Source organism: Pteropus alecto, unplaced genomic scaffold, assembly GCF_000325575.1.
Source record: "Pteropus alecto unplaced genomic scaffold, ASM32557v1 scaffold68, whole genome shotgun sequence".
Taxonomy (NCBI): Eukaryota; Metazoa; Chordata; class Mammalia; order Chiroptera; family Pteropodidae; genus Pteropus; species Pteropus alecto.
The window spans coordinates 6,518,165-6,543,881 of NW_006441386.1; the positions used below are offsets into that span (position 1 = coordinate 6,518,165).

General features: G+C 46.1%; 1 protein-coding gene and 1 pseudogene across 1 annotated transcript; one reads left to right on the forward strand and one right to left on the reverse strand.

The window, feature by feature from the left end:
• Positions 1–16,479: 16,479 nt before the first annotated feature.
• On the reverse strand, positions 16,480–16,597 carry LOC112485347 (annotated as a pseudogene).
• A 7,163-nt stretch (positions 16,598–23,760) lies between these two features.
• CLDN3 (claudin 3) lies at positions 23,761–25,155 on the forward strand. Its single transcript, XM_006918549.3, has one exon. The coding sequence runs from the start codon at positions 24,108–24,110 to the stop codon at positions 24,768–24,770; it is 663 nt and encodes a 220-aa protein (XP_006918611.1). The 5' UTR covers positions 23,761–24,107; the 3' UTR covers positions 24,771–25,155.
• Positions 25,156–25,717: the final 562 nt, after the last annotated feature.

Consider the following 25,717-nt stretch of genomic DNA (forward strand, 5'->3'; position numbering starts at 1 on the left):
TCAAAGTGCCCTCCACCCAGCTCCCTGCACATCCCTAGGAAAGGAGCAAATAAAGTCTCAAATCTAATCCTGAGCTGTTCTGCTGTGTTCTGAGCCCAGGGCCCGTACCTGGCCTGCCAGAGCCCTGCCAGGGCGGCCAGAAGAATCTCAAGTGGGCCAAGCAGATGTGGGTCCCTGGACCTTTACTCCTCATCATCTGCGAATGAGAAGACTAAACCCAGGGGAGCTGGTGCCAACTTAAAGTCACTCTTCTCCACTAAATATAATATTTTGATCCTTACAAAATCAGAATAAATATTATAAATATATTTAAGAGTATAATAAATATCCTTATAAAACTGAAGAAAAAAAGGAAGCAGCCTCACTCTCAGCTCAAAAAATAGTCTAGCTGGATATTGGCTGAAAACTATTTTTGCAGGAGTTCACTAACTTCTCGGCCCACAGACAAGTTAAGATCCTGTTCATTTTTAACCAGAGACGATGTCATTACATTATACAATTTTTAAATTTTAGAAACTAATCTGCAAAGGGATATCATAATCTTCTGTAAGTATAAAGATTGTGTCACCATTTCACTTCAGAGCCATGTCCCTGGGTTGTTCCAGAAGGAGGATCTCCTGGAATCCTAACAGGAAACAAGCGGACGGTCCCAGACCTGGGCCGGCGTGAACTGGCTACCTCCTACATGGCTCTGGCAGCCATGGGGATTTCCCCAGGGCGGACCCAGCACCAGCTGGGAGGGCTGGGCCCTGGACTGGGACTTTCAGAATCTATGGAAAGATGTGGTAGCCCCTTTGTAGCTCTCATCTGAAACGACCCCAGCGCTTAGCGGGTCTAGCCTCAGCTCTGCCACTACCAGTTCTGTGACACTGGGCAATAGAATTAAAGTCTCTCAATTACTTTACTCATCTGAGTAAGGAGGAGGACAACACCTACTGCCCAGGCACTGGGAGGCTCAGTGACGACGTGAAGTAAAAGCCCCGGAAGCTGGCCCACTCGGCCCCCTGAGATTCTTCTGGTCACCCTGACAGGGGGTCCAGCGGCCCCAACACAAGCCCTAGAAAACCACAAGCCTTGGGCTCAGAAGTGGGGGCCCAGCCCCAGGCTGAGCTGGTAGCTCCCAGGCCTCAGCCCGACAGCTAGCACCAATGGCCATTTTCTCATTTGTCTGGGGACAGGGTAATGACAGACCTGATTGCACAGAAGGCCTGGCTGCCCAGCTGGCCAGACTGGCTGAGCAGGTGCTGCCCCCAGGCTGGGCCCCGCGTGGGCTGAGGGAGAAGGTGGCAGTGGGGGAGAGCTTGACTGGGGAGTCTCCAAGGAAGAGAAGCAAGGCCACACTGCTGGAGTCCCACAGTCCAGGCACAGAGGGCAAGTCTGGGGACAGGATGGAAGGATGGGAGCTGGGTTCAGAGAGAGGGGCTGAGTGAAGGGATGAGGCTCAGTGAATGGGCTTAGAAGGATGGAATCGAATAGGGGGAAGGAGAGGAGGCTTAACGAGAGGATGGGGCTGAGTTTTTTAATTACTTTCCAATAAATTAGCACATCCGATTCCAGCTTGTTTGATCGTTTCGAAAGCCCCATATTCATGCGTGACCTTGGCCTTCCTCACCATCCCACTCGGCTGTCCAGTCTTTCCCAGGCTACTTCCCTACTTCTCAGAGAGGTCCATCCCAAGCCCCAGACATGAGATCTCCTTCCTACCCACTCCGCCCCTCCCTCCTGCTCCCCCTACCTCACTTCAGGGCAGCCCTCCTCTTCTCTGCTGTGTCTTCAACTTTCCAGAAGCGGTGGAAGGAGAGCCTCTGAAGGCCAGGGGATCCCTGAGACCCCTCTAATCTGATGGAGTAGTCAATCCTGCCCAGCCCCCGCCCCTCCCCAGTTAGGTAAGCCTCCTTCCAATCTCTCTTAGTCAGTTGATTAGCAAACATTTTTTGAGCACCTGCTATGGGCCAGACCCTTGGCCAAGTGCCTTAATATTAAGAGAATTCATTTTATCTTACTACAAAACAATGCAGGGTATTATCATTCCCATTTTACAGATGAAAACACTAAGGCTCTGATTGCTAATGTGACATTCCAGGGCCACCAGAATAAAGACAAGCCCAGGATTCACACCCAACCTTGTCTGACTCTGGGGCTTATCCTCTACACCCACCCTCTCATTTATTACTCTTCAATTGTTCCTTCATTTATCCTTTCATGAAAGATATACTGAGTACTTACACTGGGCCAGAGTTGAGCATGAATCTCAGCAGGGAATCTGGCCAGTGTTTGTCTTCAAGCACATCCCACCCCATCTAAACAGACAGCTCCCGGCACCCAAGAAGTCAGCTCTGCGTGAACTCTGGAGAGGAAATGGTCAGCTTCACCTGAGGCCCGGAGTAGGCTCCCTGGAGGAGGTGGCATGTGGGGAGGAGACCTGAAGGGTACGTAAAAGCTTAAAAGTTTATGAAGAGAGAGTTCTCCAAAAAGGGGAGTGGCAAGGAGAAGAGACAGGGGTCTTGGGGTCAGGGTGGGGGCGGGACTTGCAGAGTCTGGAGCAGGGCACATGATGGAGCCAAACTGGAAAGCGAGTTGGGCACATCAGGAAACGTCTCGAGTGCCCAGGCCAGAAGCTTGGGGGCACAGGGGAGCCATGGACAGGCTTTGAACAAGGACAGGCCTGGGGAGGGGCGGGGTACCTGGACCAGTGTGGCAGGTCGATTGGAGGGGAAGAGACAGGAGGGCTACCCTGCTTTTGGATGGAAGACGGAGCCTCAGGACAGAAGAGGTGGGGCTTCATTGAGGGGACATCATGACCCAGGACCATCCCAGAGCCCAAGAGCAGCCACTGGCCCCAGAGCCAGAACAGGCCTTGTCTCTAGTGGGTAGAACCAGGGGATGGGGGGTGTTTCCCAAACTGCTTCCTCTCCACCCTACAGGAGATAGCCTCAGAGGATCCTGGAACCTCGCACCTTTTTCTGTGAAGAAGCCTGGGCAGGGCATACACCTGATGACGACAGCTTACAAGGAAGCCATCTCTGCTTCCATAACACACCGAGAAGGCAAGAGAAACCAGCAGGCCGACTAGATAGCCAGTGAGTCAGTGGTGACAGGCCAGGGACAAAACCCAGAAGTCTAGGGATCATCAGTGCCCCAGCCCCGAGTGACTCAGAGGTTATACTACTCCTCCTTCCCAGTGCAGAGTCCCCCAGGCCTGGCCTTCTGGGCCTCCTCCAGACAGTCACCTGCTCCACGCTTCCCACTCATTCCTGACACACACAGACCCTGACCCCTTGCCTTCTCAGGGCCCAGAAGTCAGGTCTTTGCCTTACTGCCAGATGCACCCAATGACCCAGCCTGGTCAGCAGCCCTCCTTCCCTGCTGGCACCCAGCTCCAGATCAGGCTAACCCCAAGGAAGGGCACACCCACTCCACTGGCTGGGAGCAGGAGGTGGGGCCAAGCTAGGAGCAGCCACGCTTGTGGTTAGGTTTGAACTTTTTTATTTTTAATGTTCTCTTTATAACAGGACTTAACCTACACGTTCGAACTTTTGACGTATGCCTGAGTACTCATCCCCAGCACTCAATCGTGCCCTCATTCCCTCCCTCCTTCCCTCCGCACACTCCCTGCTTCTCTCCAACTGGGCTGGGGGTGCTGCAGATGCCCAGGGGGCTGACCAGCTGACACTGGCTACCCCTCAGCATCACTTCATAGCTGTTCACCCCCACAGTTCACCCAGGCCAGGCCTCCCTACCCACAGGCCCTATAAAGCTCCTACCATACACCTGAGTGTGAAACAAGGGTCCTGTGTTTCTTTTATTTTAATCAAAGTATAGTTGACATACAATATTATATTAGTTTCAGGTGTACAACATAGTAATTTGACATTTGTATACCTTACAATGTGATCACCACGATAAGTCTAATAAACCACCTGTCACCATACATAGTTATTATGATATTATCGAAATTGTCCCTGTACTGTACACTACATCTCTGTGACTTATTTATTTCATAACTGGAAGTTTTACCTCTTATTTCCCTTTATCTATTCTACCCAACCCCCACCCATCTCCCCTCTGGCAACCATCAATTTGCTCCCTGTATCTCTAGGTCTATTTCTATTTCTTTTGTTTGTTTCTTTTGGTTTTTAAATTCCACATATAACCAAAATCATATGGTATTTGTCTTTCTCTGTCTGATTTATTTCCCTTAATATAATACCCTCTAGGTCTGTCCATGTTGCTGCAAATGGCAAGATTTCATTCTTTTTTATTGCTGAGTAGTATTCCATTGTATATATGTACTACATCTTCTTTATCCAGTCATCCACAAGATGGGCACCCATGTTTTATTATTTTTATTATAATCAACTCCAGTTTGTTATTTTCATTATAATCGACTCCATTCCAATTCTTTGCCATCTCAGCAGGATAGCAGGACTCTCAACCTCAGTCTTTCCTGAAGCTCCTTCTCTGATGAGGGATATTCCAGGTCCCAGGACATCAGAAGTCCTCTTTGTTCAGCAATTGCCAAGCCCTGGCTGCCATGAGAAGCTCCAGGTTCCAATCTACGTGACCCCTTCGGGGCCTAGGGCTTAGTGGCCAATCAGAATTCATTGGCCAGAAGCCATAAAGCCATCAACTAAAAGGTCTTACCTTTTCTTCCTGTAAATAGTGCCTGCCCATTAGTGGGAGCTTTCCCCACATGGCACACTCTACAGTGACTCACAGCCCCCAAGTCATTGTCTGCTAATGAAGGAAATTCTCCCCCATCCTACCTCTCTGTCCGCACTCCAGAAACACTTGGCCTCTGGGTCAGGCTCAGGGAGAGCTTCTGCCTCCGCCCTGCCTCTGTTTCCACTCCGCCCCTATCCAAAGCCTGGCCAATTGTTGCTGGCAATGGGGAAGGGGAGAGAATAAACACAAACTGATGTGGCAATAACTGCCCCCACACCAGCCATTGTTTCCTCAGCCTCCAGCCTCACTCTCCACACAGAGGCCACAGCGACCTTTCAGCACACGCTCGCCCTCCCCACTCACCCACAGAAGTCTTCCTGGTGCTCCCTGAGTGAACAAGATGAAGTCCGACCCCCCAGGCGTGGATACTAAAGTTTGCCATAGTCTGGCCCAGCCTTCGTCTCCTGTTTCATATCCTAACATGCTGATATCCTGCCTGACCGCCACGCCCACCAGCCACTTGTGCCTCACCAAGCTTTGAGCACAGTGCCCTCTCAGGCCCACTAGCCTTTGCACACACTGAGGCCTTTGCACACAGAGGCCTCTGCCTTAGGTGCCCATTCATCACTTTGCCACATGGCAAACCCCATCTCATTCTTCAGACCCCAGCTCCAAAGCTGTTCAGGGAATGCCTCTGGGCTCTCCCAAATGAGTGTGGTAGCCCCCATCGGAGTACTTGCCACACTGTGTGTGTATATGGCAGAGGCCTCAGGCCTCCCCCGCCTCCAGCTGGGCTGGGAGTTCCTCGAGGTCAGGGACTGCGATTTCTTCTTCTCTGTTCCCGTGAACAGCTGTGTGTGTCAGAATACACATCAGTGATAAGCTACTGAATTATTATTATTACTGAACAAAAGTAAGAAAAGAAACCAGATATTGATATAAATAAATGATTGAATAAATAAATATGTGGAGAAGAGGCAAATCTCCCATGCAGAAAAGTTCCAAAAAATGCGTGTAGATACTCCTCCCTCATGGAGGAGTACCATAACCCCTCCTCCTTAAGTGTGGGCTCATAGTGACTTCCCTTCAAAGAGGACAGTATGGAGAGAAGGAAAGAAGAGTAACTTTACATTGGAGAAAACTGACAATTTCAGCCAAGTGATCAAGGTTGACAAGTGAATCATGTTGACAGCACGCACCTTTGATATAGTGTGAAGAAAATGGCACTTTACCTCTGTGTTCTCCCTCCCCAAAACTCACAAACCCAGTCTAATCATAAGAAGAACATCAGATAAACTCCAATAGAGGGGCATCCTACAGTATATCCTACCAAGACTTTTCAAAATCATCAAGGTCATTAAAGACAAGGAAAGTCTGAGGGACTGTCACAACCAAGAGGAGCCTAAGGAGACTTAATGACTAAACGTACCATAGTATTTTGAATGGGGCTCAGGAACAGAAAAAGGTCATTAGGTAAAACCTGAAAATTAATATAAAGTATGGACTTTAGTTAATAATATATCAGTATTGGCTCATTAATTGAAGTAAATGTGCCATACTAATATGTTACCAATAGGAAAATTGGGTGTGAGGGTTATGTTGATGCAGGACAGAAAGAATCCCCTCAAGTGAGGATTCAAGTCTTGCATTGAGAGGTCCTTGACTGTGCTCAGGAAAGAATTCAAGCGCACACCAGAGTTAGAGTCAAAAAGAACGTCTATTAGAGAAAGAATAACGCCCCATAGACAGAGCATGGTCTCCTCTCAGAGATAGAATGAGAGGTGAGAAAAGCTGAGAAGGACTGAGAAGAACCTCAAGTGTTGGGGGAATTCAATTTACATATCACCCTTGGTTTCTATAAATAAAGTTTAAAGACTTTATTTACTTTTTTTCCTTTGATGGTATGGGTATGCAGCATGCAAGGCATAGAAATGCAGCGTGAAAGGCGTATTAGCAATCCTAGCCTTTGTTCTGTAGGTTTCCTATGGTCTGTCCGATGAGAATGGATGGTTGGGTTTATTTTGTGTAGGGTATGACTTAAAGACTCTGTTTTCCCTTCATAGTATAGGTAAGTGGTTTGTTAGTAACCCCAGCGGGAATCTTCCTTTGTTCTGTAGGAATCTGGCAGCACATTGCAGGCTCTGAAAACAACTTGATTTAACATTTAGTTCTCATGCCTCTTTCCTACATCAATATGAGAACTCTCTGTACTATCTTCTCAATTTTTCTGTAAATCTAAAACTGTTCTAAAAAATAAAGTGTATTTTTAAAAGGAAGGAAAGAAAAAAGAAAGAAAGCTAACTGAGCCTAACCCTCCCCTCCCCCATGGAGCCTTCCTGGTTCATGCTTACGCAGTGAAGGGGCCTTGAGGTTGCCAGTGGGCAGGACACAGTACTCAGCCCTGCTCATGTTCCAGAACTTCTTTTGAGGAATGTCCTGTTCTTAAGAGATGCATGCTGAAGTACCCAACAGTCAATTGTAATGGTATATTCATGTAACTTTCAAATGGTTCAGGAAAAAGTGTATAGGGAGGGGAGAGAAAGTATACAAATGTGGCAAAATGTTAACCATTGGCGAACGTGGGTGAAAGGTATATAAATGTTCATTGCACTATTCTGGTCACTTTTTTCTGTAGGTTTTAAATTTTTTCAAAAAAAAAAAGTTGAGAGAAAAATTAAAAAGGGACCAATCAGTCAGATGAGTGGGTAGGGGGAACCCATCTTCTAGGTGGAGAAATGACATGAGTAAAGCGGGTGAGGCATGGGAGAGGTGGTGCGGGACTGGAGGCCTGGAAGAGCAGAGAGAGGGGAGGGTGGGTAAGGTGAGAGGTGGAGGGTGGGTGAGGCCTGAATCGTCAGGGCCTGGCAGGCCAGAGCGAGACGCTGAGGTACAGCTGAGCCTGTGTGAGGACAGCAGCTGCCCACAAGCAGTCAGTGGGGCAGGGAGGGAGCTCCTCAGGCCTGGCTTCCTCGTCTAGCCCATTCCACCACCCTGCAAGCCAGCCAGTCCCCGCCGGGGCCCCAGAACCAGCTGGATTACATGAGTACTGGTCACCCCCTCCCCACAAACACACATAGAAGGGCTCTCCTGGCTCCTGTGTCCCCAAACCCATGATCACTGATGCCCTGGTCTCTCCCCAGCTCCTGACCCAGCACCGTGTATCCTTAGCTTCCCTGTTGGTGTAGAAGTAGCTCCCCTGTCCCACCTAACTCTGCCACCCCAGGCCTCCCTTTAGGTTGCGTCTGGTACCAAAGAACCCTCTAAGCTCTGTCCCCTCTCTGTGCTCTAGCCAGGCCAGGGAGCTCAGGCCTTGTTATCTTGGAGGATAAGGCCAGTAACACTAATAATAGTAACTACCTGAATGTTCATAGCAGCACTATTAGAATAGCCAAAACATGGAAGCAACCCAAGCGGCAATCAGTGGATGAATGGATCAACAAAATGTGCTATATCCATACCCTAGAATGAAAAGAGATGAAGCACGGATACAGGTTACAATATGGATGAATCTTGAAAACATTGTGCTAAATAGACAAAGCCAGACATGAAAGGCCATATATTGTATGATTCTGTTTACATGCAATGTCTAGAACAGGCAAATTCGTAGAGACAGAAAATAGATTCGTGGCTTAGGGATGGAGGGAAACACAAAAATGTTCTAATGTGGTGATGTTTGCATAACTCTGTGAATGCACTAAAGACCATTGAATTACACACTTTAAATGGGTGAATCACATGGCATGTGAATTATATCTCAATAAAGCTGCTTTAAAAATAATAATAATTAGCACTTCCCAAATGTCTATCAGGTGCCAGGCAGGCCCGACACAGCCTCTGTTCACCCTCAGGACACCGTGATCGATAATATCAGCCCATTCTACCAGTGAAGAAACTGAAGCTTGGAGCATTTAAGTGATTTCCCCAGGGTCGCACAGCTTGTGGAGGCAGGATTTGAATCTAAAACTGCCCGAAACCAAAGCCAGTGTGTGTAACCATCATAATAAGCCTCAGGTCTCCTCAAGTTTGTTTCCAAGATGTTACTGAGCCCCAAACTCGCTGGAGCTAGGGATAAACTCAGAACCCCGCCCGGCCCTGTGCTTAGGGGCTGCTGTGGACAATCAGAAGCAGGTCAGACCTGCCTGAGACGGGGTGGGGTTGCGGTGAAGGATGGATGCCGGGACGTATCAGGGTAGTGAAAATTCAGGGTTCCCCCACTCCCACCCCAACCATAACCCCTTGTCCATAATGAGCTAGGATGCACAGCAAGGAGACAGAGCCTCTGGCAGGGGCGCCGCACGCCAGCCGACAAATGCTGGGTGTCCATCTACCCCTCCAGACTCCTGGCCCACGGCGACTCTTGCCGGAATCGCCTCCTCGTGTTTGCTGCTGGGAACTGCAGCCCTTGAGGTGTAATCCGCCCGCTCACCGGAATTTTGAAAATCGCTCTTGCGCTGTGGCGGTGGGTGGAGGAGTGAAGAGTTTTGACAGAAATGCGATGGGGCAACCAAAAGTACCCGTCACCTGGATTTCGGTGAAGGGATGGAGGTTCAGTGTAAATCGTGACCCATAGATGGGGTTCACAGATGTTTCATCATGATGAAAAATAAAAGCTGACCAGCGTCATGTGCATAGTAGAGGTCCACCCTCCCCAGCAAGCGTTCAGCTGGGCAGGCTTGTGGTGGGGTCCCTTGGGGGCCTGCGAAGGGCTCAGCAAGTGTGGCTGAGGCCCTGAGGCAGAGGCCGAGGAGGTGGCTATCCAAGGCAGGACTGTGCAAGGTAGCCCACGTGCAATAGGGTGGCCCAGGAGCAGGAAAGTGCTCCCAGGCCAATTCGCCTGGAGGAAAGGCCTGGCACCCAGTCTTGGGTCTGTTGGGAGGGGTGGAGTAGAGGCTCTAGACCAAGGGCTGGGACCTGAGGGCTGAATGCCTGGGAACGAGCCACAGGACTTCTCCTGGGCCCTCCACGCGGGGTGCGGGAAGGACTGGCAGGTGAGGGTGTGTGGAGAGAAGGAAGGGGAGGTGAGGCAGGAGCTGTCCAGGAGCCCCTGGGATAGTGGCAATTCCAGAGTTGCAGCCTCCTACTCTTCCCCCCACTCCAGTATCCCTCTCAGTCACAGCCAGATCCACCTGGGCCTGGGAAGATGGTGAAACCCTGGCCTACACGTTCATAATGGAATAGAGAGCCAGCTAGGCTGAAAACAAGCTATCTCCCAGACCCAGCCCTGAGACCCTTCTGCTCTCAGAACCAGCCCTCTCACCAAGCCCCTCCTTCTGATCCCACCCACGTCCTCCTATTTCCTTCCCACCCTGGAAAAAGAGAGTTAGTGAAGAGACAAGGCACAGAGAGTGGAAGGGAACTCAGTGAAGGGGGACTCTGGGGGCGGAGAGACTCTCAGAGAGGGAGGTGCTCAACCAGGGCAGAGGGCTCAGAACTCAGACCAGTCTAAACCAGGGAAAGCCCTGGGGGGGTGGTCTCAGGCAGCACCCTTGGCACAGCTTTGAGGTAGCCCCCAAGGCTCAGTTTCAGCCTCCTGGCTGAAAATGAAAGGAGCTTAGGCAGGGCTTCTTTATGACTCCTGGTGAAACCTGGCCCTGGGGACAGGGAAGAAGTTTCTGTAAGCTGATAGGGAGGGAGGATGATTCATTCCTCTCTTCCAGGCTCTGTGACACCTCAGAGCCTGGGAATTACCCAAAAGCAGCCAACCAGGCCAGTCAGAGAGAAAACAGCTCCACCCTGCCCTGGCCACTCTCACCTCACACCTCCCACCATCACCCACAGGGAGGAACAGACCACACCTGAAACTGTGGACACCCTCTATGAGAAACACACACCCTCTCACACAAGCACAAACCCACATAGACACACATCCATATGCTAAATGCAAACACAAGCACCTCCACACACAGAAATAAACACCCACCACCCACAGACACTTGCAGGCACTTGCACACAGTCTCCCCAGTTCAGATCACAGAGGACAGTCCCCCAAGAAGCCCACCACAAAGAGAATTCCAGTGAACACAAAGACCTGTTCACAGGCACAGTAAGACTCAGGTGTGGGCCCACCCACCCCACCCCGCCCCAGCTGGCTCCAGAACCAGCTGTGCTTCTGAGTTGGTCAGTTTAAGAGGCTAAAAAAAAAGACCAAGCAGCAGAGGTAGAGGGGTTGCCAAATTGGAGTGGGGCATACCCCAGTGGCCTCACTGTGAGGAAGGAAAGCACAGATTGGGTTTTAACCTAGGGTCAGGCACTTTATCACCACAAGAACCTAAAGTGCTCTTGATGTCCCAGCAGAGATATCTATTTAATAAAAGCTGGCAGCAAAATTGCCTCTTGAAGCAATCCCTGGAACTAACAGCACCCGACCACATTGGCCATTTCTGTCAGTGTCATGCAGCACTGGTGTACAGGGCCAGAGCTCCCAGGATGTGGCATCTGCTGATTTGTTTGGCAGCTTTTGGTATATGTGATTCTTCCACTCTTTTCTGCCCCAGACTAAGGCTTCCCAAAGTGCCTTTGTCCCCTCAGAAAGGTCTACCCAAAGGCAAGGCCATGTCTCTCCAATCAGATCATGGCCTTCGTGTTTAATAGAGCAAGTGTACTAGATGTGATTATTTTTATTGAAAGCAACAAAAACTGACAATGTTTAACTTAAGTCAAAAAAAAAAAAGGTATGGGAATTGGGGGGCGGGTAGAATGCATATTAAGGTTTCTCATTGAACAAAATAAGAGTTAATTAATCACCAAATTCCGGAAAAGGCACAAACAGGTACAGCTTGGGGCCCAGCATAGTGTATTTACATATATATGAAATATACATAAAGTCTAATATAAATACTAGAAAAAACTAAACATCTAGATGAAAAGAACTATAAAACTTTTCAAAGAAAATAGAGGAGACTATCCCTATTTCTTGGGGCTAGGGAGACATTTCTTAAATAAGATATAAAAGATATATGAAAAGGAGAAAATAATTGATAAATTTGGATACGTTCAAAAATGGCTTGAGAAAAACAATTAAAAAGTTTAAAAGTAAACTATATGCAACTCATATAGCCAACAAATGGTTAGTAATCGGACTATATAAAGAATTTCTATAAATCTATATGAAGAAGACGACCTAATAGAAAGATAGACAAAAGCTATGAATTGGCTCCTGTAGAAGAAGAAACCGGAATGACCAATAAATATATGAAAGGTGTTCAGCTTCACTAGTGATCAGAGAAATGCAAATTACAACAATGAGTTGCCATTTCACATCCACAAAAGAACAAAAGTAAAAAGTCTGACACTACCAAGTGTTGGCAGAGATGTATAGTAACAGAAATTCTCTGACATGCTGGAAAGAGAGTCACTTGGTACAATAATTTTAGAAAATCTTTGGCAATACCTGGTAAGGTGGGTACTGTGTATACCCTATGACCCAGCATTCCCACTTCTAGAGAAACTCTCGGGCATGTGTACCTGGAGCGCAAGGATGTGTATCACATCTTATTTGTAATAGCAAAACAATTGGAAACAATCCAAATGTCCATCAAGAGAAGAATGAATAGGAATTATGACTTAGTCACATAATGGAATACTATGCAGCAAAGAAAAAAGAATAAACTGCTGACACACACAACATAAATGGACCTCATACACATTATATTGAGTTTAAGAAGCCAGATACAGATAAATACACACTGTGATTCCATTTGCATAAATGTCAAAAACAAGCAAAAGCAATCAAAAGCATTAGATAGTGGCCACTTCTGGTGAGAGAAATGGGGAAGGGACACCAGGAAACCTTCTGGCGTTATGAAAATGCTCTAAATCTAGATTTGGGTCACATGGAGGGTACAAATGTAAAAATTTCATCATACTGTATCTTTAAGATTTGTGCATTTTTTTTATTTTATTAAATTTATTGGGGCAATATTGGTTAATAAAATTATATAGGTTTCAAGTGTACAATTCAATAATAATGTCATATGTATACTGAGATTTGTGCATTTTAAGGACCTCACTGAATGTATTTTATGCTTCAAAAAAAGAAACTGTATAGCAAAAGACATCATAAAAATGGTAAAAGATAAGCCATAGTCTGGCAGAAGATATTTGCAATTCATATAATCAACAAATGATTGGTATTGAGAACATATAAAGGAATTCTATAAATCAATAAGAAAAGGACAAACGTCCCAATAGAAAGCTAGGCAAACACCATCAAGAAATAGCTCATGAAGAGAACGTTGAAATAAATAATAAACAGATGGAAAGATGTTCAATATCATTAATAATCAGAGAAATGCAAATAAAAACAATAATGAGATGCCACTTGACACCCACAGAATGACAAAAACAATAAAAAGTCTGGTGCTACCAAGTGTTGGCAGAGATGTGTAGCAACAGGAACTCTCCAACATGCTAGAGGGGGATGTCAATCAGTAGGACAATTTTGGAGTCATTTGGCAATATCTGGTAAGGTGGAAGATGTGTATACCCTATGATCCAGCAATTCCACTTTTAGAGAAACTCTCAGGCCTATGTACCTAGAGGCATTCACAAGGACACATTTTAATAGCAGAACCACTGGAAATAATCTAAATGCTCATCAAGAGAATGGATATGAACTACATCCTACTTGCTTAAGGGAATACTACACGGTAGTTACAATGAATGATCTAGAGATTCTGGTATAAAAATGAGTAAATTTTGGCAATATAAGGTCGATAAAAAAAGCAAATTGCAGAATGATATATACGATATAAGACTGTCTATGTAAAAATATTTAATGCACAAGTAATTCTATGTATTGTGAATGGATGTATACATAAGCAGCAAAACCATAAAAATGAACAGGAAGATGACACATCGACTTTAGGATAGTGTTACCTGGAGGAAGAGAGTGGTAGGAAAGGGAAGGAGTACACAGGGCCTTTGGTAACATAACACTTGCTAAATATGAGTGGTAGAATCACATGGGTGTTTCTTATATTATTCTTTGTGCTTTCCTGTGTGTTCGAAATATCTCATAATTTTTAAAATATGTTCAAACAGAAGAGGGATATTTTACAATCTAGCAGCAACCAAGATGGTGGGCTGCCATCTTGGTTTTTACAGCTGGTCCCAGTTTGTGCCTTCTTTCCTTCACTGTACAGTTCATTGTTGGCAGTCCCTCAGCTGGGCCAGTGCTCTTTTCCCACACAGATGACTGCGCCTCCCAGCCATTGGTGGTCCTGACCAGGGTGTTGGTTGTCTTCTGCGAACGTTTATCAGTTTCTGGATCCACAAATAACACTGAGATCCTGGAGACATCAGCCCAGGCTTGGTGTCACATTCAGTAAATATGACCTAGAAGTGCATAGGAATCCCCACTCCTCCCTTGTCTTTAGAAAGATGTCAAAGATATCAAAATATGTGGTCTACTGCAACACAGATGAGAACCTCCTCTCCTCTCCTCTAGTCTCACTTCACACCCCGCAACTGGCGGGCACTAAGCAGATCTTCTAGAAACTGACCCCCAAACCTCTCTTCCACCCTAAGTCTAAAGAGCTCTGTTCTGCCCATGTCAACACTTATTATGTAAGCTGCATAGCCTTTCCCCTAGCAAGCAATTCTTCCACCTTCTGATCAGTGAGATGGGGTTGGAGGGAAATCCAGTACAAATATTGAATTCTCTTTAGCAGACTAAGGGAGGAGGAAGTCTGTGAATGCACATGTGTTCCACCTACAGGAGGAACAGCACAAGGTATAAGCGCATCTGCAAGATGACAGTCCTACTCTCCTCACTATTTTCTCCCAGGTGGAGCCGGGGCTATCTTCAAAAGGCCATTTCACCATCCTGCAAGGCCAGATGTTTCTAAATGGTGGGGATCATGATAAGAGCAGGACTCCTAGGACATTACCCCATACTACTCTTTCTGTAAGGCAGCTTCTAGATCAGACGCAAAATTGCAAGATTCACCAGAACAGCATATGAAGCATTAGTAAGTTCATGCATAATGGTACTGGCAGAAGCATGATACATAAGTAAAGTTAAATTCAAATCCCAAATAAGCATCAATCGTGGTATGGACAAATTGCTTATGATCTCACAACAGGAGGAGTCTGGAGTGGTGGGGTCACAGTAGCCTGGCTGGTCATTAAGGAAGAAAGTTGCCATATCAGATTCAGGATTGGTGCTATTTTGCTGACCCAAGTGGGCACTTGGGTCAGCTGTGGTGAATGAAAGATTTGCATGGCCTCCTTTCCTGCCATAGTGGCTGCTGTGGTCATGAGTCCATCAAGCAGACACTAGGCTGGCTGGGGAAGAAGGCACCCACAGGGCTGTTTATCAGTTCACCAAACTATCTGAGCTCCTCCAGCAGCAAGACTCTCCTTTGAGTTGGAGCTCGGAGTCAAAGCACATAGTGCCACGGGATTGTCCTGACAAAGGAACGTGGCCTCTGTCAGCGATAAGGCAGGAGGAGGCACCAAGGGCTGAGTAACCTCTGATAGAGCCTTATCTTAAATCAACTTCTTTTTCCTTGGACCTCAAAAGCTGCTTTGTTTAACTTTGTGCTGTTTGGATGAAGATATGATAAGGTCCTCAGGGTTTAAATAAACTTAGAAGTCAGCAGAGTCTGTTACCTTCCATTCCCTGGAAAGATGGCTTAATGAGGTGAGGACACAGGATTCCACAGGAGGTCTCACATTCCCCTCCCTCCTGCAGTACCCCCAGCCCCAGCCAATCTCAACTTAGGTTCTTTTGGGTTTCTTTCTTTTCTTTTTCCTATGTCTCATATTGGTTACCAGTAGGGGAACCAGAACCAAATCATTGAACTACAAAGGTTAAGCCAGGGGTTTCAAACTCAAGTGGTTATAGGGACCAAATGGGAACAAAAATGCATATACAGAGCCAAGTGAAAGAGAGCAGGTGGGGGACTTTCACCTCCAAGAAAATGGAGTAGACATATATTTTCCTATTTTTTCTGCCAGGTACAACAAAAAGTCCTGGGCTTTATAGATAAAACAAACAAGAGAATTTGAAAGGTGGAGAGAAGGCTGGCCAGCCAAGGGACCTCTGGACCCAAGGATGTGTGGCACCCTCATTGTTGTCACCATCCTGCTGGCTGACCTCAGACTCCTCATGGCACAAGGTGAATGCCCTGGGTCTTCTTTTTCCCCTCATATATCCCAGACATAAAACTGAAGAAGCAGGCAATTGAGAGACACCAATGGGCACAGACAAAAGAAAGATCCAACAAAACCCTGCTTTCTCTAGTCAAAGAACCAAGAAAGAGGCCGTCTAGAAAGAGAGAAAGCTTTTAGACAACACCACTTTAGCCAAATACCAGAGAAAAAACTGTAGTTCTACCCCACCCACACCACAAAGGCCAGGTAGAGAGCCTAGACTTCCACCCTCAAGAATCTGTAACGAAGCACCTCAACATCCCCATCAAGGTGGTGTCACAACCCCTACCCCCTGCAGTGTCAGTAGAGACCACATGGGGAGTCTAGCCTTTATACCTACCAGGTAAAAAAAGGCACCACACCCACTACCCACTGGTTTGATGTCAGAGAAAGCTACCCCTACTGCGCCATCAGCAGAAACCATTTGGGCAGTTGGCACTCCCACACCAGTTCAGCAGTAACAAGGAGCCACCTTCTTCCTCTGCCCCAGGTGTTGATCAAGGCCAAATGGAGAACCTGGACTTCCACTTCTACCTGATAATATGAGGAAGACCCTCCTCATCCTTCTCCTGCAATGTCAAAACAGAGGGTTTATTTATTATTATTATCATTTATTATTATTATTATTATTATTATTATTATTATTATTATTATTTATGCCTACAGCACCTGGTCTTCCTAAATGGTTTCCCATCCAAGCACTAACCAGGCCCATCCTGCTTAGCTTCTGAGATCAGAAGAGATTGGGTGTGTTCAGGGTGGCATGGCCGTAGACAAAACAGAGGGTTTAAATAAGATCTTGGAACGTAATACAAAACATAATACAAAAATGCCCCGGATTCAACTAAAAATCATTCATCACACTAAGAACCAGGAAGATCTCAAACTGAATTAAAAAAGACGATCAATAGATGCAAACACAGAGATGATACAGTTGTTAGAATTCCCTGACAAAGATCATTTAAAACCAGCCATGATAAAAACAATTACAGGAGTAATTATAAATTCACTTAAAATAAATGAAAAATAGAAAACGTCTGCAAAGAAATAGAAGATATACAGAGCCATATGGCAAGTTTAGAACTGAAAAGTACAATAATTGCAATTTTAAAACTCAATGGATGGGCTCAAGAATGGAAGAGAAGGGACAGAGGAAAGAATCAGTGAGCTCAAGATAAAATAATAGAAATTACCCAATCTGAACAAAAAAAGAGAAAATAAATAGGAAAAAAATGAACAGAGCCTTAGGCATGTGTCAGATCATAACACAAGATCTAACATTTGTGTCTTTAGAGCCTCAGATGGAGAGGAAAAAGAGGGCAGAGCTAGAAAATTACTTCAAGAAATAATGGCTGAAAACTCCCTATACCTGGCAAGAGACATAAACCTACAGATTCAAGAAGCTAAGCAAATCTCAAACATGATAAGCCCAAAGAACTGAACACCAAGGAATATCATACTTAAACTTCAGAAAACAAAAGACTGAGGGGAAAAAAAATCTTAAAAACAGCCAGAAAAAAAATAACATCTTACCTGTAAGGGTAAACAATTAGAAGGACAGCAAGTTTCTTATCAGAAACCATGGAGATCAGAAGGTGGTGGCACAATATTTTTCAAGTACTGAAAGAAAAGAACCTATAATCCCATTTTCAGTGAAGATATCCTTCAGGAATGAAGAAAACAATGAAGGCATTTGCAGATGAAGGAAAATTAAGCGAATTTGTCACAAGCAGAGCAACTCCAAAAGAATAACTAAAGGAAGTTTTCTAAACAGAAGGGAAATGATAGAAAAACGATCCATAGAACATAAGAAAAGAAAAAGAAAAATGGTAAGCAAAAATATGGGTTATACACAAATAGGCAATACAATCTTGAAAAAGAACAAAGTTGGAGGATTCACGTTTCCTGATTTCAAAACTTACTACAAACTTACAGTAATCAAAACACTATGGTACTGGCATAAGACAGACAAATAGACCAATGGAACAAAACCGAGCCTAGAAATAGATTCTCGCATATATGTTAAAATGATTTTCAACAAGGGAGCCAAGAACACTCAATAGGAAAAGGAAGTCTTTTCAACAAATGGTGTTGAGAAACCTGGATATCCATATGCAAGAGAATGAAGTTGGACCCTTACCTAATGTCATATACAAAAATTAATTGAAAGCAGGGACTCAAAGAGATATTGTACACCCATGTTCATAGCAGCATTATGCACAGTAGCTGAACTGTGGAAGCAATCCAAGTGTCCATCAACAGATGAATAGATAAGCAAAATGTGATATATACATATATACAAAATGTGATATATACATATAAAAATGAAGGAAATTCTGACATATGCTACAACATAGATGAAACTTGAAGACGTTATGCTAAGTGAAGTAAGCCAGTTACAAAAAAACAAATACTGTATGATCCCATTATATGAGCCATCTAGAATAGTCACATTCATAAAAACAGAAGGAGGAGAGAGGGAGTTAGGAATTAGTGTTAATGAGTATAGAGTTTCAGATTTGCAAGATGAAAAGGGTTTTGGAGATGGATGGTGGTGATGGTTGCACAACAATTTGAACGTGTTTAATACTACTGAACGAGACACTTAAAAATGGTTAAGACGGTAAATTTTATGTTATGTGCATTTTGCCACAAAAAAAGTAAAACTTTTTAAATTAAAAAAATTAATTACAATATGTTATAAGACAGTAGTACAATGGAACCTCATTCATTTATTCATTCAACAAGTACTTACTGAGTGCTTACTCTCTGCTAGGCACTACAGTATTCTAGTACTAAAAATAAAGTGGTAGAGCAGTCGGACAAGGTCCCTAGGGTATTCAAGTTTACATTCTAGGGGATCACGCTTTTGAATAGAAATAACTAGAAAAGTGTCTTGGGACTTTTACAACCAGATGTCAAAAATGGTATTTTTAAGTGGATAGGATTATAATTTTTCTAATGTTCTTTTCCATTTTGATTTTCCCAGATAAATAGGCATTGTTTTTATACTTAAATAATAGCCAAACTCAACCAATTAAAATATATAAATGATATATTTATATATAGATAAACATATATAAATATATATTACACAATAGGTTTTCCTTCTCTAGAGTTTTCTAAATTATGTTTGACAGTTGAAGCAAAAATTATAATTTTAAAAAATTACTGTCTGATGTGATTCTAAATATACAGAGAGGAAATATTTAAGATAGATTATAAGTGGGAGAGGGTAAAAAACATAAAGGGAGGTAAGGTTTCTATACTTCACTGGAACTAGTGAAAGATGACACCAATAGACTGTGATAAGTTATATACATATAATGTAATATCCAGAACAATTTAAATTGCTATACAAAGTTATGCACTCAAAAATAGGGTTATCCAGAGAAACAGAACTAATAGGATATAGATAGATAGATAGATAGATAGATAGATAGATAGATAGAGATAGAGATATAAATAGATATAGACATAGATAAAGGCAGTTTGGTTTATTATAGGAATTGGCTCACATGGTTATGGAGGCAGGGAAGTCCCACAGTCTGTTATCTGCAAGTTGGAGAACCAGGAAAGCTGGTGGTATAGTTCGGTTTGAATCTAAAGGCCTGAGAACCAGGAGCGTGAATGTCTCAGGGCAGGAAAAGATGGATGTCAGCTCAAGAAGGGAGAGGGGCAATTTGCCCCTCTTTTAGTTCCATTCAGGTCCCCAATAAATTGGATGATGCCCACTGGTGAATAATTTTTTTACTCAATCTACCAATTCAAATACTAATCTCTTCCAGAAACACCCTCACAGACATTCCCAGAAATAATATTTACTTGTTATCTGGGCTGAGTTAAGTTGACGCATAAAATTAACTATCACATCTACTAAATTTTAAACAAGAATTAATACCATTTTTATACAATCTCTTCCAAAAAATAGAAGAGGAAGGAACATTTCTCAATTTATTTGGTTTAACATTACCCTAATACTGAAACCAGACAAATACAATATAAAAATAGAAAATTTTAGACCAATATCTCTCATGAATATAAACTCAGAAATTCTTAACAAAATATTAGCAAATAGAATTCAACAATATATAAATAAGAATTATACACCATGACGAGGTGGGGTTTATTCCAGGCAAGACTGGCTCAATATTCAAAAACCAACTAAAGTAATCTACCTCATGAACAAGCTAAAGAAGAAAAATCGCATAATTATTTCAGTTGTGACATTATACTCAACCGATAATGTTATACACAATGGTGAAATGTGCTCTAAGATCAGGAACAAAGAGAGGATGGCTGCTCTCATCACTCTTATTCAACGAGTGCTAGTATTTCTAGCCAGTGCAATAAGGCAAAAAAAAAGGAAATAGAAGGTATACAGATCCAAAAGAAAGTAATAAATCTATCCCTATCTGCAGATAACATGATTGCCTATGTAGAAAATCCTGAGGGATCTACAAAATCTCCCCAAATAACTGAGATTTTCCTACTATGTATAGTTTTTATAAATGGAATCATACAATGTGTCATCCTTTGCAAATGGTCTCTCTCCCTAACCATAATATTTTTGAGGGGAGGGAGTTGCATAGACTTGGAGGTTTATTTTTCAAAGTATGACTAAGAAATCCATTTAGTGCAATTTCTCAAAGCTCAACTTACAAAGGAATAAATTTAATAAGTAGTTGAAGATACCCTGATTGAACCCCCAGTTTCTGTGAGTAGACATGGAATTATAAAGAGGTGGTTGCTTAGTAACCAAAATAAACAACTACAGAACCTAAGAAACTAAGGAAGGTTTAAGATGCAGAACTTTGCTTCCCCCTTTGAGGATTGTGTTGTGGGAGGCCATTTTGAAGGTATTTCAAACATTGCTGTTTTTAAAGGGTCTGAATAATGGAAGGCAGTCTGGAGTAGTTGAAAAGATCTTGGATTACGTGTCAAAAGGGTCAGTATTGTTTCAGAGGCTAACTAGTCCTGTGACCTCAGTCATATCTCTTCTCTCTGGGCCTCAGTATTGAAATCTTCTCTCGGGAGGTGGTGTGGCAGCGAGGGCTGCCCAAAACCATAATATTTTTGAGGTTCATCAATGTCGTTATATGTATCAGAAGTTTATTCCTTTCTATGGCTAAATAATATTCCAAGTACTAACCAGGCCCGACCCTGCTTAGCTTCAGAGATCAGACGACATCGGGCACGTTCAGGGTGGCATGGCCGTAGACCAGACTGTTTTCAAAAGCAGCTGCAACGTTTTACATTCCTACCACCACATAAGAGGATTCCAATTTCTCCATATTCTCTTTTCGATTCTTATCCTCATGGGTGAGAAATGGTATCTCTGCGTGGTTTTGCTTTGCATTTCTCTAATGACTAATGGTGTAGAACACTTTTTCATGTGCTTTTTGGCTATTTGTATATCTCTTTTGCCTATTCTGAATATCTATTCAGATCCTCTCACGGTTTTCTAATTAGATTATTTGTCTTTTTATTATAGGGTTGTAAGAACCATGGTAGATACAAGCAAAAAGCTGATAGGAGCTGTTTTGCCCAGAGCCAAAGTTCTATTTGCAGAGTCCCTGAAGTTTGGCCCCTGGTCATGAAGCTTTCTATTCTCATCTCCTCACAGCCCTACCCAGCAGGCCCACCTCACTCAGACTCAGGAGCAAGGCACCTCTTCCTGCCCACTCCCCTGACCTGAGCAAATCAAAACAAAGCCTTCTGCACAGGTGAGAAAACTGAGGCTCAGGGTAGAAAAGGACTTGCTCAAAGTCACATGACTGGTGAGAATAGAGACAGGCTCAAATTCAGGTCCGTCTAACTAAACCTCACACTTTCTCCACACAGTTTCTCTGCACATTTTCATGACCCGCCCTGGTTGTTTTCTGGTTTACAATACACTTACATTACCTACATTCTTATCACAACCCTGTGAGATGGGTCATGTAGACATCAGTTTCCTCATTTTACAGTGGAAACTGAGACTAAAAGAGGAGATGTGACTTTCCCCAGCCTCACAGCTAGCAAGAGATAGAGCTCACAGCAACCCACCCGGGCACAACTAGCAGGGGGCCCACTCTCTGGCCAATAAGACCTGACCTCAGTCCCTTACTAAGCCCAACCACACTGCCTGGAGGTTCTGTCTACCTTCTAGCCCAAAGCCACTAACCAGGAAACTAGCAGCCAGCAGTCCACTGAAATGGACCTGGGCTCCACAAACTTCCTTCAAGCAGCCCCCACCCAGCACCAGCTGGGCCCTCTGGCCAGGCACTCCCAGCCCTGCCCAGCCTAGCCCCAATAAGCCCCACCCAAGACCTTTGCCCCTGCAAGAAGTAGGACCCTGGTTTCCATGGGCCTCTGGGCTTGTTTACCTTACTCTTCTATCACCCCAGGGCTTGGACACTTCTGGAAAAGGACACAGGCTACATGCCCGTGATCTGAGACGTGGCAAAAACCAGTAAAACCCCCAGGTCCTGCTCTATGAAGTCTCTTATCTAGCTTGGAAGCACCCTTGGTTCCCACTAGATTACAAAGCCCTCTGATTCAAGTAACAAAGTATTGTCCCATTAACAGTCATTTATGCTGGGAGAGGGGCCCAGATAGGCGGGATTGCAAGAACACAAGAAAGTGATGCCCTTCCTTCATTCAAGTCGTGAAACAACTTTCTCTTGAGTACTCAGCACTGTTCTAGGCACTGTAGATGCCACACTGAATAAAAACCATCAGAAATCCTTGTCCGTTTGGAGATATTCTGGCTGTCCCAGTGGAGATGACATACTGGAGCAGAGAGAGAGAGAATTAAAAATAAGTAAGAGAAATATAGAGTATGGCAGGTGGTGTTAAATGCTAAGGAGAATGTAAAGTAAGAAAAGAGGACAGGGCACTGTAGGGTGAATAGTTGTAATTTTAAAGTGTGGTCAGAGAAGGCCTTGCTGAGAGCAAAAACCTAAAAGGTAGAAGTGAGCCACGTGGATATCTGCAAATGTCCCATTATGCAAACATAGGGGACATGAAGTGGGAGCACGTACATACTGGAGGAATAGCCAGGAGATCCAAGCTCTAGAGTGAGACAAAGAGAGGAGATGGGGGAGGGGGGCTCGGGACAGACCAGGCAGAACCTCCAAGGCCAACCCTTAAGGTCTCTAAGCAGGGTAAGGGATAGCGCAGGTGTGGAAGCAGGTGACGTCTCTGACTTTTGCCTGGGTCATATCTCTTTCACCACCATTTCATTAAGGTGGATCCCATCACTGACTCGGGGCCCAGAGGGAGGGAAGACAGGGTTAGGGTTAGGGTTAGGGTTAGGGTTAGGGTTAGGGTTAGGGTTAGGGAGGTCCTCAATCAGGAGGAGGGAGACTTCTGGGATGGGAAAGCAGCTCAGCTAAAAGGACACAGAGTCACTGCGAGGGATAATTACTGAGGAAGCTGCAGAGGGCCTGGAGGAGAATTTGAGCTCAGCACCGGGTCAGGGGCATCTTCCTGGTGCCTTTGCAGGCAGTCCTGGCTGCTGAGGCCAGACCTCCGAGTCTGGCAACCCCATGGGCCTGAATCAGGCCAGGATCCGGCGCGGCAAGTTTTGCCTCAGAAGCCGAGGGACGGAGGAGCAGGTGCGCAGGTCCTGGGGCAGTCGCCCAGCAGAGAAAACAACCACGGCCACGCCCACCCTGATCCTTCCTGTTACCCCCCGATACCCGGCAGCTGGTAGTGTCCCTTCCCCCGCGCCGACAGTGCCAAAAGTGCCGGAAATGCAGAGGTTGGGAGGACTGTCAAACAGATTGCGACTGGCACCCCATCCCCCACCGGCCCCGGGGAATTAGTTTCAGAGCCGTGGAGGACAAGTAGCGAGGGGAGGTGACTTGACCCGGGCTCCGCCCTCTCTTAGCATCCCCACCCCACCACTGCGCTGTGCGCCACGCCTGGCGGATTTCTTCCTTCCAGGGCGCTCGGTAAAGGTGGGAAGAGGGGCCACGTCACTGTCCCCAGGCCAGGGAGAACGCGGCTCCGCCCCTCCCGCCCCTGCGGGAGCGCTGAGCACTGATCTAAGGCCAACCCGCCCCAACCCAGGGCCAGCTCAGTCCCCGCCGCCCGCCCACAAAGCCGCAGGCAGGTGCAGACGCAGCCACGGCGCGAGCTGACAGAGCGGAGCCGTTAGCAAGCACGGTGCGTCCATCTTTCGGTCCGGGCGTCCATCCGTCCGCTCGCCGCAGCTCCCGCCCAGGCCCAGCGGCCGCGGCCCCTCATCCTCCCCGCACCCAGAGCTGCCCGGCAGAGCCGGCTTTGGCGCGGCAGCCATGTCCATGGGTCTGGAGATCGCTGGCACAACGCTGGCCGTGCTGGGCTGGCTGGGCACTATCCTGTGCTGCGCGCTGCCCATGTGGCGTGTGACGGCCTTCATTGGCAGCAGTATCATCACGGCACAGGTCACCTGGGAAGGTCTGTGGATGAACTGTGTGGTGCAGAGCACTGGCCAGATGCAGTGCAAGGTATACGATTCGTTGCTGGCGCTGCCGCAGGACCTGCAGGCGGCCCGTGCCCTCATCATCGTCGCCATCCTGCTGGCTGCCTTTGGGCTCCTCGTGGCGCTCGTGGGCGCCCAGTGCACCAACTGCGTGCAGGACGACACTGCTAAGGCCAAGATCACCATCGTGGCGGGCGTGCTCTTCCTGCTGGCCGCCCTGCTCACCCTCGTGCCGGTGTCCTGGTCGGCCAACACCATCGTCCAGGATTTCTACAACCCCCTGGTGCCAGATGCCCAGAAGCGCGAGATAGGCGCCGGCCTGTACGTGGGGTGGGCGGCCGCGGCGCTGCAGCTGCTAGGGGGTGCGCTGCTCTGCTGCTCGTGCCCGCCTCGGGAGAAGAAATATGCGCCCGCCAAGATCCTTTACTCCGCACCGCGCTCTGCCGGGCCCGGCACGGGCACCAGCACAGCCTACGACCGCAAGGACTATGTCTGAGCGGCAACAGCACGCAGACCCCACCACCCCTACGCGCTGAAGTGCCCACCAGTCCTGCGTGCCGCCTTGCATCGGAGACCAGCCCGCCCCAGATGTCAGGCAGCCCTCGCACTGGACTAGGAGGGGCCAGCCTGGTAACCCCTTCCCCAGCTGCCACCCCCTTCCCCAGCTGCCACCCCTTCGTGGGCAAGGAGAGGAACAGCGGACCCCAGCCGGGAACCAGCCCGCATAGACAATAAAACCTCCCCCTCTGAAACTTGGAGTAGAGTGGCCACCTACTTGCCCTCCCCGTCGGGCCGCGGCCCCAAAGCCGGCCTTGGGCAAGGGACCTGCAGCCTTGAAAAAGGCCACTTGATATTCTTCAATAAAAGCCTTTCGTTTTGCAGTTTCCGTGCCTCCTTGTCCTGAGTGCCGCCAAGTCTCCACCTCCCCGAAAGTGTCGGCCTTGGCTGGATTATGCTAGGGATGAAGCATAGAGGGACAGAAGTTCGGTAGCCGAGAAAGTGGAGCTGTAAACTCAGCTAGGTGTTCTCTAGGTGGTCATTTGGTATATTCATTGGGGATACAGAAGATTAAGGCCCAATCTAGAGAGTCAGTAGTGGGCACTTCCAGCATGTTGTGGCCAAGAGAGTCATGGAGTGAGTGAGTGTGTGTGTGTGTGTGTGTGTGTGTGTGTGTGTGTGTGTGGTTGGGGGGGTGTCAGGGACTCTCTTCTCCAGGCTATGCCCTTTGGGTTTGTGCTTAGAGCATCGGATTTCTACAGTGCAGCTGCACACCCGAATCTTCCCTGTGCCAGTGAAAGAGCACATTCAATGCTATGATTTCATATTTGGAAAAGAACAAAGAGGACTATTGTTTTTTACCAAAAGTAAAGTTGGGCAGAATCTTCTCACCTGGAGGAGAGATGAGAAAGAGGCCTCATTTTTTTTCCTAGGACTCTCAAGGGA